The 13669-nt window shown below is 33.2% G+C and overlaps 1 protein-coding gene across 1 annotated transcript; it reads right to left on the bottom strand.

The window, feature by feature from the left end:
- On the bottom strand, positions 5833-9531 carry LOC18604330. The gene is made up of 7 exons (XM_018116647.1): positions 8923-9531; positions 8167-8408; positions 7664-7786; positions 7410-7526; positions 7111-7293; positions 6414-6555; positions 5833-6187 (listed from the first exon to the last, which is right to left on the bottom strand). Exons 1-7 carry the CDS (start codon positions 9335-9337, stop codon positions 6003-6005), a joined length of 1407 nt encoding a protein of 468 aa, XP_017972136.1. The 5' UTR covers positions 9338-9531; the 3' UTR covers positions 5833-6002.

The raw sequence follows: 13669 nt of genomic DNA, 5'->3' as shown, positions 1-13669 counted from the left end.
AATAAAAATAATAATTAAGGAAATCTAGTGAAATTAAAAATTAAAGCCCAATAGGATAATCTAAAAATAGTACCGTTCATGGAACGGGCGTCCGAGGGGTGCTAATCCTTCCCCGGGCGTAACCGTACTCCCGAACCTAGATCCAGAAAATTGTAGACCGGTTTAAGGTTCTTTTCGGTGGGCTTAAAATTAATTTAAGTTTGCATCGATTAGAATCGAGTCAATAGGTGGCCAATCACACCTAATAAAAAAAAGATTGGTGGCGACTCCTAGTTTAATTTTTTTAGTGAGTTTTCACATTCACGTCTAGCGGTCGGGTTCCCGGACCCGCACGTTACGACAGATATGCTTGGGTTAATTATATATATGCATGTTGAGATGCATCTCTTATGTTTTGATTAATTTGCCATAATGAATCACTTGTTTGGAGGCTTGCTTGGATCCAGTGGCCTATACCCATGTAGACCTTTGCATTGGTCACATCCTTGAAATTAAGATGTGATAAAATTAGTATTAGAGAATAAGTCGTTTAAGTTCAAGTGTTTTTATTTGTCAAAGTAGAGTGCCGAGTCTTTATGTGGAATTTTGATTGTAATTTGTGAATGACAGCACATTTGGCAAATCCGAGACCACATAGATTCCTATGTTGTTTATAAACCTTTCTTGTTAACCATGAGTTAGTAATTGAGTAATTAAGTATTATGCTTGCTTTTATCCAGGTAAAGATGCCACATTCGATCCGAGCAGCCTTGAGGTGCTTTAGAAAGAGGTTAGTAAAGCTTGTTGGATTTAGACTAGAGGGTGCAACTCATCAGTGGTTTTAGTCTCATCTCAAAAGGAGATCCTAAAGGTTCTCACAGTTGACTTAGGATGAGTTTTGTGCAGTTTTCATGATTAGGTTTCTACTTGAGGCAATGCAGGATTCGAAGACTTAGGAGTTTGAGGATATCATATACACCTTATGGATGTTGTATTAGATTATGATGTACGCTTCACCCATTTGTCAAGGTTTGCATTTTACCTCATGGCCACTAAGAGGATAAAGGTGAAATGGTTCATCAATAGTTTGGTGAACTCATTATATATGGCTGTAGAGCCCTAAAGATTCAACATTTACCTTTCTACTGTTGAGTGTGCACTGATAATGGAATGTAGGAATAGGGAAAGCCGTGGGGCTTAAAATAGGACAAAGAGGGCTTGGATAAAGAATCAATGTTTAAGAGTCAAGAAGTCGATTCTCATAAGTTTGGGAGCATACTGGAACTTTAAGAATCAATGTCTAGGAGTCAAGAAGTCAATTCTCACAAGTCTAGAACTTCAAGAATGGATTTCTAGGAACCAAGAAATCAATTTTTAAGCTCCAATGTGGAGAAAATATAAAACCAAACTCGAGCTCTAAAATTTATTTTTCACTTTTCCAACTTTTAACTCATCCCCAACACCATCCAACCCTTCGCACAATCTACCAAAACCCCATTGGACAAGGATTCAACCTTCCAACTCAAATCTAAGGTAAGATTTGGCATTTTTGAGTTTAAATCTCATGGGTATGACCTAACTCTAGGATTTTACAATTTCAGCCCATTTATTCCGTTTTTGAGCTAAGGATTTTGTTGGTTTTGCTCTTTAAAGAGGTTGTGAAGATAAGGAAAGTTAAGGTTATTCATTTTATGGATAAGGTTTGAAGCTTAGAAATTTATTAGAACTTAACGGAAGGTTATTTGATATATCCATTAGTTTCAAAAATAGGTTTTTACTAGAAACCAGGAACTCATGATAGGATTATGTTGTTAAGTGATTGTTAGAGCTCGAGATTGTTGACAAGCAAGATTTTGGTGACTCGAAGCTTAGAAAAGAATATGCTTCTTGTCAAGGTAAGTGGGTACATCTTTTTTAAGTACTTTGGATACGTAAAGTAAGCATATTTTGATGAATTATTTACCATTGCATGTTTAAAATGACTTTGGTAAAAATATTGGTTTGAATAGCTATCCAAATGTTTTGAAAGAAGTTTCAATCTATTATTTAAAAGTATATATATATATAACTATATAGTAGTTTTAAATAAGGGGGGACAAACCCTGTCAAATGATTTCTCTTCAAATATCTTTCCATGATGTGGTAAAGGTGAAATGACATGTAAACATCAAATGATGTGCATAGATAAATGATATTTGTGGTTTGATATTGATATGAAAATATTAATGATAATAGCCCATATGAGTATTGGCTTTGTTGATTGAGCATGACATTGCCCATTGATTTATATACAATTGTGATTGTGTATGGTTATTTTAATATGGTTAATGTGTGAATGTTTATGTTGAAGTATTGGAATGGATGTATTATTATGTTGATGATGTGTGGAGAGTATGGTGTATAAAGGGAAAGCCAATGGGCCCAAAACTCATCATGCATGATGAAGAGATGGTTAAAGGAGTAGAGTCAAAGGGCCTTGGTCTATCATAATAATGCCGAGAATTATATATTAGGCGATGCCCAAGGGTGCTAGTCCATATTAGAATGATTATTAGCTCACCAATTATGCATGGAAAATGCTATGTGGTAAATCTTAGAATTAGATCTTATATAATTCAAGTACGAATCCTTATAAAGCCCAAGGGGTGGATAATATAGTATAAAACCTTATGAGGGATTTAATATATGGTAACAAATACTATCCTTATTTTTTGTGTAGATGTTTTCATACATGCTCAATTTTTTATTTCATAAATGAGTTTATGAAATGTGATATTTGATATGGAGAAATGTTGTTGGATTACAACTATTTCGTTTTCAAGGTTTAATTGAGAAATTTATGATTATGCAACGATGCATGCTTATTACAAACTGATGATTTGTGCAAAAACTCTTTCCCCTGGCTTATCTCTTTTCCCATATCCACTCATGGAGTATTTGTGACTCACTCACTATTTTTCCTTATTTTTGTATAGATTAGTAGTTCGTTTGGTTAGACGCCTTATAGAGTGATAGCTCAACTTATTCTTGGTAGGTGTGGCAATGCCTTCCTTCCAACCTTCTCAATCATTACAATCCGCAGTGTGTCGAGTCAAGTCTATTTATATTGATACTGAAATGATGCTTGGTTATATAAATTAATGCTGAGATGCTTATATTTGTTTATCATTGTGAATAATGTGTTGAGCCTTGAAAATGGGTGTGGACAAATTTTAACACTATGGTGAGAGGAAAATTTTACATTATGTTGAGAAGTTCCATAATGATATGATTTTGTTGAATTATTTATGGATTTTATTATGTGATTGGAAATGTATGAGTACGGTGGATGACAAGCCCACACATGATATTTAAGGCTTGCTTAGGCCTAATGGGCCATACCCACATAGGTCCATGTGTCGGTCATGTCTCAGAAATGGGATATGACAAAATGAAATAAAACATAGAAAACAAGCCTCACCCACCCAAGGTCACTTTCAATGGCCTTTTGAATATCATTAAGCAATTATGCAAAGCATATGACCATAAATCATTACCTTAAAGATAACAGAAGTTGGATCCTTTATATAAACACCTGAACAACCCTTTGATCGACCTTACACCAAGCTTGATTGTAGCAAATCAAAACTGTTCAAGAGGTTTTTATGCAACCTTTAACAAAGATCCACACTAATGATCTCTAAAAATCCTTCACAAGGATTGGGATTAGTATAGCCTCTACAAAGTGCTTGCTAGGTTGATTACAAGAATCAAACCTTTTCAAGTGCACACACATCCCTTGACCAAATAACTTAGAGAAGAAAATTATTTTCTTTTTTTTTTACCAGGGGCGGCTACGGAGTAGCTATGTTTTGTGTTTTCTCACACTCATTGAAAGTGAAGCTAAAGTTAGGTTTATATAGTTAAGGTTAATTTCAGCCCATGCATAGGAAATTACATAACTCTTATGTAATTATGAATTAACCCCTCACTTAATTAAACTATTTTAATTAGGTGCTTGGTAGCTTATGACTACTAACTTGATTACATCTTACTTAAGCACAAATCTCATTTTATTTTTAGATTTCATTTTGGGTGTGCGACCCATTAGGCTTCCAACATGTTGGCAATGATCTTAGATGTAATCCATAAATTAATTTTAGGATTAGATAAATTTAAACTAGTTTGAATTTATCATTGATCATATCAATCATCTTATGATCATAGACCAAGAGCGAGATCTAGCAACTTATCATGGCCACCTAAATGTTAAAAGATTCAAAATGGTTTGACTCAACCTTTCAATGATCAGTCTCTCATTACAATTCAATCCCTTCATCATATATCGTAGAAAGATTAAGAGCATGGTGCAGTGTCTACTACTTAGGCTTTTCCATATTAGCTCATTACTAAGTATAACTCTAAGTCAAATTTGAAAACCCCCTTTTTTTGAAACTTCATTCCACCATGGCCAGAGATTTACATAAGTTATTGCTTATCAAAGACACAAATAGGATATGTCCCTTTCACTTAAAATGATAAATCCTCTTTAGGCCACTAATTTGCCTTCATATGTCTCATGTTATACCCAATGACCATCACTTTAGGCATTTATGGTTAGCACCTCGTAAAATGGTATCAAAATACAATAATCCTCATACAAGACAACCTGGTGTCACTAGTCGATGGATCACTTACATGACTATTACGTGAGGATATGTTCCATAGACACTAGAGTGAAATACCAAATGAATCCTCATGATAGGTCATATTCAGTGAATTTGTTCCAATAACAAGCACCTACATTCTAGGTCTAGGTATACTTGTACTTCAATTGATGAGATCAGTTACTTATTTCTCAAGTAAGGAACATAAAATGTACCAGTCTCTAAGTATCATTGATATCCAATCTCAATGATACATCGACTAGGAACAATTTAGAGATTATACTTTGGTGCATAAAGATCTCATAATTGTACTACTTTACAATTTCCTTACAATGTATGTTAATCTCATGGATTTTATTCAATAGAGTTAAGAAGCATAGTCTTATTAATGAAGGAAAACCTCTAATCATTCATTGTGAATGATATGATTGCATGATTGAGATTTAAGCCTTGACCAATTTAATTGGCTGGAGGGTTATTTCCCAACAATGTGTTTCAACACATGTGTTTTGGATGAAAATGAAAAAAGAAGAAAAACAACTATGATAATTTACAAGTTTCCATTACTCATTTCCATCGAAACCAGGACAATAATTCATGGTCACGTCTACTCCCTTCATAGATGAAATATTGTAAGGGTCATGAACCAATATATAGCTTGATGCAAGAGCAAACATTGTAAATTTAAGTATTAAAGGATAAGAAAATTTCCCATTGATGCTAAATGATAGAAGTCTTCTACTTTTGGAAGCAAGAAAAGCTTACAATGCATATAAATTATCGAGAAAAATATTAGAATAATCTTAAAAGGTCACCCAAGATCTTGCACAATTAATGAGATAAAAAAGAAAAAAAAATCAAGTTCACTCATAAAAATATAAGAAATTTACATGGTTGTCTTTTGATAACTTACGTTCACAAAAAAAAAAAAGATTCATTAAGAAGAAATCCAGAGTTTAATAGACCAATGTCAAACTCATCCCTTCTCTCACTTACACCCAAATCTCTTGTATTCTAAATTTACACTCTCACAAAACACTTTGTCGGCTTAATCATATTTTCTAATACCACATGATCCTTTTGTAGAGTTAAGTACAAGAGTTTTTATGTTTGGCTAACTATGAGTCTCATCCTAGTCTAACTAGATTTCAAGACTACCTTAACAAAGTGTGTTAATCTATCTAGAATTCAAGACTATCTCTTAACATTAATGTATGAACATGGCAAAAGCCCTTAAATTCTTTTATTTCTTGATTTGAATTAACTTGAATAGTGAAAAATTTAGAATTCTTTTATATATATACAACATAATACATAAATTATAGCAATATAAGCAACAAGTTATATATTTGGGAAAACAATTGTGAGATGGATCACTTAAAACATATCCATCATATCCGCTCTGGATCTGACAACAATTGGTGAAGTAGATAGCTTTTTCTGTAATTTTCCTTTGTCCACTTCTGAAACCAGCAGAAGATTGCCTTTCCGATTTCCTCTTTCAACCTCTACAGACCCCTTTGTAGCAGAGGATCCAAATATCTGCACTATCAAGCTTCCACCTACCACGATTTTAATCAATCAGTTTTGCTGCCTTTAGTGAAAGAAGGTATGCACAATGCAAGATGAAAGCTAAACATGAAAATGGAAGCAAATCCTTGTTTTATTGATAAGACATTCAGCAGAGTTGTGAAACTACGGAAGCATTTTGATGCAATTCTGTCTTCTGAATGTGGACAAACAACTTCATCACACACGAGCTTAAATTGTAATATGAAAATCACTTACCAAGCACAAGAGCAGCCCCAATCCATCCGGTTGTACCCCACCTTTCGCCAAGGAGAAACCATGCAAAAGCAGCTCCCCACACTGGTTCCATCCCATAAATAATGGCTGTTTCTGTTGCTGACACTTCACGCATAGCAGCAATCTGTATGGAGAGAAAAAATAACGATTTTCATAAGTGATTCACTGAAAAGCACCACCAGAAATGAAACGAGGTTGCATAAAAATGCTGTAACTCAAAACTGTTGCCCAGTGAGGCTGGCTGAAGGTTATAGGATGCAGGTTTGCTCAAGGATTATATTGATTACATGGCTTGCAGTCCGTGTATATCATCTTTTCAATGATTATTTTCTGCTCTATGCTTTCTTTACTTTTATTGAGTCAGAATGTATTGGTTGAGAGTTACTAGTTATAAAGAAGATCAATATGAAATGCACTGGAAGCATGCTGCTAATGCTTGACCACCTAGGATAAGTGATTGAATAGAACATCAGACCAGCAGCAGGCTACAAACTAGAAACATTTAAGAAACGCAACTGATTGTCATTTACGCTGTTACTGCTTAAATTTATAGCATTGCATGTTATTGTAAAAGCAATTGAAAATAAGGAATTATTTGAGCTGCCAATGAGAGCCATTTCGAAGCTGATTCTTGTTTGTTCTTTGAACATGGATAACAAGCAGAAAATGAAAACAATACCTCTATCCACAGGCACAATCCGGTTGAGAATATGCCGGTATATAGTGCAGGAACCCAGGGGAAGGCAACCATCCAGTCCCACAGCAGTTCCCATGTCCAAGATGATTTATCAAAATCTTGTGTGCCATCGAACCATCCTCCAATTACAACCCAGAGTGTTGAAAACAGAGCAACAACACCGACCTAAAATAAACCATAAAAATTATTGAATTGCTTGAATGCTGAATGATCTATTATCCACACAATTAGCAAGAAATGAAATACATGAAGGTAGTCCCATTCACAGTCCAGCAACAAACCTCATATCCGAGAAGTGCCAAGAAGTTCTCCTCCTTTGTGCTTCTTGAAAGATGTTCAGTCCTGAGCATGTGAATTCCAAAAAATATAGCGCTCAAAAAGCTTAGAAGATCTCCAAACTGAAAGGAACAAGATACAGTCAAATTAAGAGAGGAAAGAGATCTTCTTAATGTCTTCATTTTTAGTGTTTTCTTTATGTTGTAACTTATAAGCATAAGAAAAATGCAGTTAAAAAAGAAAACCATATAATGCTTACATTTGGTGGAGAGCCACTACATTCCAGCATTGCAACACCTAGTGCAGACATGAGAATTCCAAACCAAGTACGAGCAGGTACTATAGCTCCTAACATGCTATCAAGCATTGGTACCACGATAACCTGTTGCAGCAGTAGGAATTGATTATAAATGGACTTGCATTCTCAAAAGGAGCACCTCTATTTATTGCACATCCATGTCCTTGAACTGGAAAAGTAAATCATGTAGATTTGTGTTCATGCATGCTGGGAAAATACATAGCACTCCAAACTGAGAAAATAATGAAATGTAGGAGGTATCATCGGTCTTCATTCCTGTTACTTTCTTAGATTAAGTCTTCCTAGTAGGACTTGAAAGAAAAAACCTTTTCAAGTATGAAGTTTTCCCTGGCGAAAGAATTTATTAGCGTTAGAGGATTGAGATTAGTGCAACAATGGAGGAGCCTTAGTGATACCATTTGCAAGGCCTACTTCATCGTATAGAGTCAAAACACAGAACTTACCGTAAACAGAGAAATAAATGATGCACGCCCTGCATCAGCCGTTAGCAGTCCAAGTGCCTCAACAAAGTAGCCTAAACTGACCCAGAGTCCCAACTCTATCCCTGCCTTACGGATATGAACATCATCTCGAGCCCGAAGCACAAATGGCAAGAAAGGTATAGCTGACATGACAAACCGCACAGCGGAGAAGGGTGCCGGGTCCATTATAGTTTCAACTGTTTTTATAACTGGAATATCACTTGCTGCAGAATTTGACACCAATGCAAATCTTAGAAACACTTCAATTCGTGATTTCTAACTAAGAAATCGAATTATCTAGAGCCAAAGCCAGGCGGAACTCAGCATCATAGTCATCACTTTTAGCCAAATGGTTCTGTATCATGCCATTTCTCTTGTTAAATTCTTGATTAAAACGATTGCACATACATATAGGACTCCAAATGTTATTATAGAGGCAGGGAGGCAAGACAAATTAAATAACAATTACCATGGCTGAATGAACTATTTTTATCTATTTCCACAATTAGGCTACCAAAAGGTAATCAATCCTAACAAAGAATCTATTCACTTTGTCAGAAGAATAATAGCAAAGTTCGAGTATCCCGTCACACTGATAAGTTTAAATTTTAAACCTATTGTCTGATTCTTACCTACCAACATTATAGTTTTAGTTCCTTTAGTGTTCTAGCTTTTGAAGTATTCTTAGTCCAATTACATCAAATTTGCTTATAAGCAAAACTGAAAGCAGAAACATACCATAAACAATGGTGATGAAATTGAGCAAGACAATACTCCTGATCTTCTTGGACGCAAACAGAAGCTTTTGCCACAAAGGCTGCTTTCTAACCACCAACTTTTCTTCAATCTCCACGTTCTTTGTTGTGGATGTTTCTTTCTCAACTTTGTCATCACTATGTACGTCGGCCAAACAACTAGCATCGCTTCTTGCAATTGGCACATATTTCTTGTTGGTTGAGTAAGCAGTTACAGGAGAATTAGAGCAAGAAGAGCTCAAAGAAGATGAAGATGTGGGATCAAAAGACAAAACAGCCAAACTCTGTCTCCTATTTTGTGGATGGGATGTGGTGGATAAGAAGAAAACCGTGGAGTTAGAACAATAGCCACTCGTTGTTGCTGTCAGCTTCCATGTTCTTGTTAATGGGCAAACCATCGCTGTGCTAGACTTCAAATGCTCCCTCTCTCTTCAATTTTATTGCTTAATCAGCTCAGCCATGTGAACCAGAAATTTCCATAACTATTGAACAAGAAAGTAATAATTGAGATTTTGTAAATTGAAAATTCCTGAGCCATGAATGGGAGGTGGGAAAGGGACAAGTACCCTGATATTTTTGCAACATCCAATAAGAAAATGAAAATTTCGCATGCGGGAAATGAATAGTACTACTACCATCCAATATTCAAATTCAATAGACTCCATAGCAATGAATTGAATCCTTCACACGTGACAAAATTTTGTTTATTTTTTCAATAAAAGTTTTTGTTAGATAATATTAACACGTGAAGATTGAATTTTCCAGACAGCGACTCTTGCCATTGATGGAACCTTTCGTTTTGCTTTGTTAGACATATAATTTCAAGTCCATGCATCTTCTTTTCCCCATGGCTTGACTTGATTCATTTGTCCATTGTTCACCCGATCTAATTACGTACAACAACGAGAAATATCCGTTACATCTTTTTGCTGTTTATTTTTTTATAATTGAAATATTATTTATTTATGATAATAACTAAAAAATCTCTTAAATTATGTTGAAAAATTTAAATAAGTTTTTATTATTTTATTCTTTTCAATCTAATTTTTTTTTTCAATCAAATAAGCTTTTAAGAATAATGGTTTTTTATATCTTATTAGTCAAAATATCATTTGTTATTTTATATCACTCGACGCTGACGTGACATATTGATGTATCATAATGAATAATGATGTGACATGTTGATGTAATACGATAACATGATTGTGAAATATTTTTTCACATTTTATGTCAGTGTCACATAGATATAAAATGATAAGCGATATTTTAACTAATGACAATTAATTCAATATTAATTATAAAAGTATATTTGATACAAAATAAAAATACAAGAACTTAATTGAACGTAATAGAAGAATAAAGACTTATTTGAATTTTCTTAAATATTTCAAAAACCTTTTCAAATATTATGCCTTTATTTACCTAAAAGAAAACATGAGTTTAGTAGTTTAGCATACTTAAAAAGAGATGTTTTCTCCTTTTTTTTAGAATCATTGATTAGGGCAGCAGCGCTAAGTTTGAATTACCAAAATAAGGCAAAAGTATAAAGTAATGCTTTTGACCTGTTTTAGCCTGGTACAGATTTTGCAGCAACCTGTAAGACCACTTGGGAAGGATAAGGGAAGAACTTTCAAAAACAAAATGAAAAAAGATTTAAAAAAAAAAACACAGACATGGAAAGAAATATCAAAATTATTATTATGAAGAAAAATACATGCAAGTTATGATGAGCAAGCATATTGATATACTATATTTTTTCTATTTATTATTGTTTAATTTAAATTATGATTTCTTTTTTTATTAAAGTTTGAGTGTGTATATATATATCACTACAAGAAAATTAGTTTTTTTCGACGGAAAAAATTCCGTTAGAAATTTTCAACGAAATTTCGACGAAAATTTCTTGTGACTTTTTACGACAGATTTCCAACAGAATAATTCCAATGGATAAATTCCGTTGGAAATCCATCGAAAAATTTTTTGGCACAAAAAAAATTTATTGCCTCCAAACTTTCCAACGGAATTTCCGATGGATTTTCGTTAGAAATTTTCAACGAAAAATAATTCTTTGGAATTTTGTTGGAAAGTTTAAAGTGCAAAAAAAAATTTAAAGCCCGCTAGATTTTCCAATGAAATTTTTCGTTGAAAAATTCCATCAGTATTACTATTTTTAAAATTTTTTATTTAAAATATATTAATTTTTTTTTTAAATATTATTAATATTTTATAGAAAATACATTAATAAAATTAAATATATACAAACTGGATTTTATAATATTAAAAATATAAATATGTTTTCTTTCATAAAAATAGGTGATAAAATTCAATAATATATTAAACAAAAACTAATAATAGTTTATTAGTAATTACAACCTTTATTAGTAACTTTATTAACTTTATTTATATGATTATATTTTAATAACTTTATTAGTAATTATTATCTTAGTTTTTATAACATATATATAATAATTAAGTAATACATATAAATATATATTATATAAAATTAACATATTAGTGATTAGTGATGGATAAGGACTGTAGATATCAGATTTCGGGTTGAATTTAATTATCTTGAGTAAAGTCCTCATTGGGACTCTTTGGTTTAATTAGAAAAAAATCTTAAGTTAAGTGGATCACTAGAATTTGTGATTGAATAGGATACTAGCAATAAGGAAATACTTTAAATGGTTATGGGTTGTGAATGGTTAGCTTCTGGTAATAGACAGAAAACTGTGGATTGAAAGTTGTTATGTCACGACCCGGAACCTCCCTCGGGCCCATGACAACCGCCGTGACGTCTCGATTGACACTCATTACTCAAAATGCCAATCGAAACCCCACAAGGCTTACGTATCAGTTTCTTACCTTTTCTGTGAGCAATCGTTGTTAAACATTCCGTTTTAAACAATTACCAGTCGTTTCCGGCTCAAGTAAATCAAAAGACAAAAATTGTTTTATTTTTTTTAAAAGGATTTATAGACAAATATTACTATTCAAAATATTGATTAAAATATAGCATTTTTATATAAAACAATATTTATAGAAACACGTGTAAGTAATCTTTTGTAACGTGGAAGTAAAATAAATTCATATATACAATAATTTACAAAGTTATAATGTACAATAATAATTACAATAACAAGTGGCCCATAAATACACTAAGTATTGGTGATAGTAATCTACTGTTTGTGAGATAGAGGGGTCAACTGAAATCCTCAACAAAATCGGGTATCTACAAGCTACCACAGACCTGAAATATTTGGAAAGGAGGTGAGTGAGATTTTGCAATCCCAATGAGTAAACAGACATTATTATAAATATCTAAAGGCGAGTAAAATGGAGGCAAGTTTAAACAATAAATCACAAACCATTTCATAAGGTTTTTAATTTATTTTTTAAACCATAAAATATTTGTAATTTACCAAAACAGTTGTTAAGGCTTATGACTTTTATTAGAAACAGGGTTCAAGCCAAAAACTAGTCCTTGGGGATACCTTGGCCGAGACATATAACCGAGTCCGCCAAGGTTGTTAAGTATTTACATGTTAAACACATGTTAGTTTTGAAAACAAGCCGTTCCTTGGCGTTGGCCGAGTTACACATTCAAGTGGGGGTTCGACGTGAAGTGAGCTCTAACACTACCCCAAGAGTTACCCTCCTCGCCTTTACAACCGGAGTAACTATGCAACCGGGTTCACCGTACCCCTCTAATAGGCAGTCTACGAAAACCCGTCACTGCAGTGACTTAACCCACCAATTTTAATAAAATTTCGACAGTATAACGTGGTTTTTATTTATTTATCTAGCCTGCATAGTAAAAGACAGCTTACATAAATTTCCAATGCAATTATAAAATATAGCCACATATACTCATATATCATAAGCCATTCATAGGAAAATATATTTTTTAAGACAATTGACAACCTCCAATTACTCAATTTCATGATCAAAAGTTTCTTATTTCAGATAATCAACACAATATATTTATTTGTCACATTTATTTCTAAAACATCAAAAGTTCCATTTTAATCTCATTTTCATTTCATAAAATACATAAAGAGCATTTAAAAATAAACTTTAAATAATTTACAATAATAATAGGTTTACTCACAGTTTGTACAAATTAAATGCTTTCTAGGTGCTCCGATCACTGTTCATCGGGTACGACTTTCTTGCCTTTACAGGAAGGTTCTCCTCCTAGACACATTGCAAAAATTACACAATTCACCACATTGATGCTAAATCACTATATAATTGACTTAAATCCTATACTAATGTATGGTATGAAATGCAATAGCCTAAAACAGCTTAAACTCGCTATTAACCTATTTTTGGCACTTTACCTGATAAATTGCTAACGCGCTCTATTTTAGCTCTAAATTGTCCTATTTTGTCACGACCCGGAACCTCCCTCAAGCCCGTGACAATCGTCGCGACATCCCGATTGACACTCATTATCCGGAATACCAACCGAAACCTCGCAAGGCTTACATATCAGTTTCTTTCCTTTCTTGTGAGCAATAGTTGTTAAAATATCGAGTTTTTAGAGAATATACACTATTTGAGATAAAAAACAATCAAAATAAAATTTTCGCCACACAGGGGTATTTTGGTCATTTTTTTCTCAAAAATTTCGAAACTAGCTAAAACGTAATATACAAGTACAAAACACATAATTCATATTCAAAATGAGTTTAAAAGTCTAAAATCTTCATTTAAAATGAAATTAC

Source organism: Theobroma cacao, chromosome 3 (assembly GCF_000208745.1).
Source record: "Theobroma cacao cultivar B97-61/B2 chromosome 3, Criollo_cocoa_genome_V2, whole genome shotgun sequence".
Classification (NCBI taxonomy): Eukaryota; Viridiplantae; Streptophyta; class Magnoliopsida; order Malvales; family Malvaceae; genus Theobroma; species Theobroma cacao.
Note: the sequence above shows the minus strand (reverse complement) of the source record. Positions and strands in the feature narration are given on the sequence as shown.

Excerpts from the sequence above, each read along its gene's own strand:
- LOC18604330 (XM_018116647.1), bottom strand. The coding sequence starts at position 9,337 with ATGGTTTGCCCATTAACAAGAACATGGAAGCTGACAGCAACAACGAGT. Across the intron at positions 7,787-8,166 it reads CATTTATTTCTCTGTTTACG|GTTATCGTGGTACCAATGCT; the intron begins GTAAGTTCTGTG and ends CTGCTGCAACAG. Across the intron at positions 6,188-6,413 it reads TGGGGCTGCTCTTGTGCTTG|GTGGAAGCTTGATAGTGCAG; the intron begins GTAAGTGATTTT and ends AAATCGTGGTAG.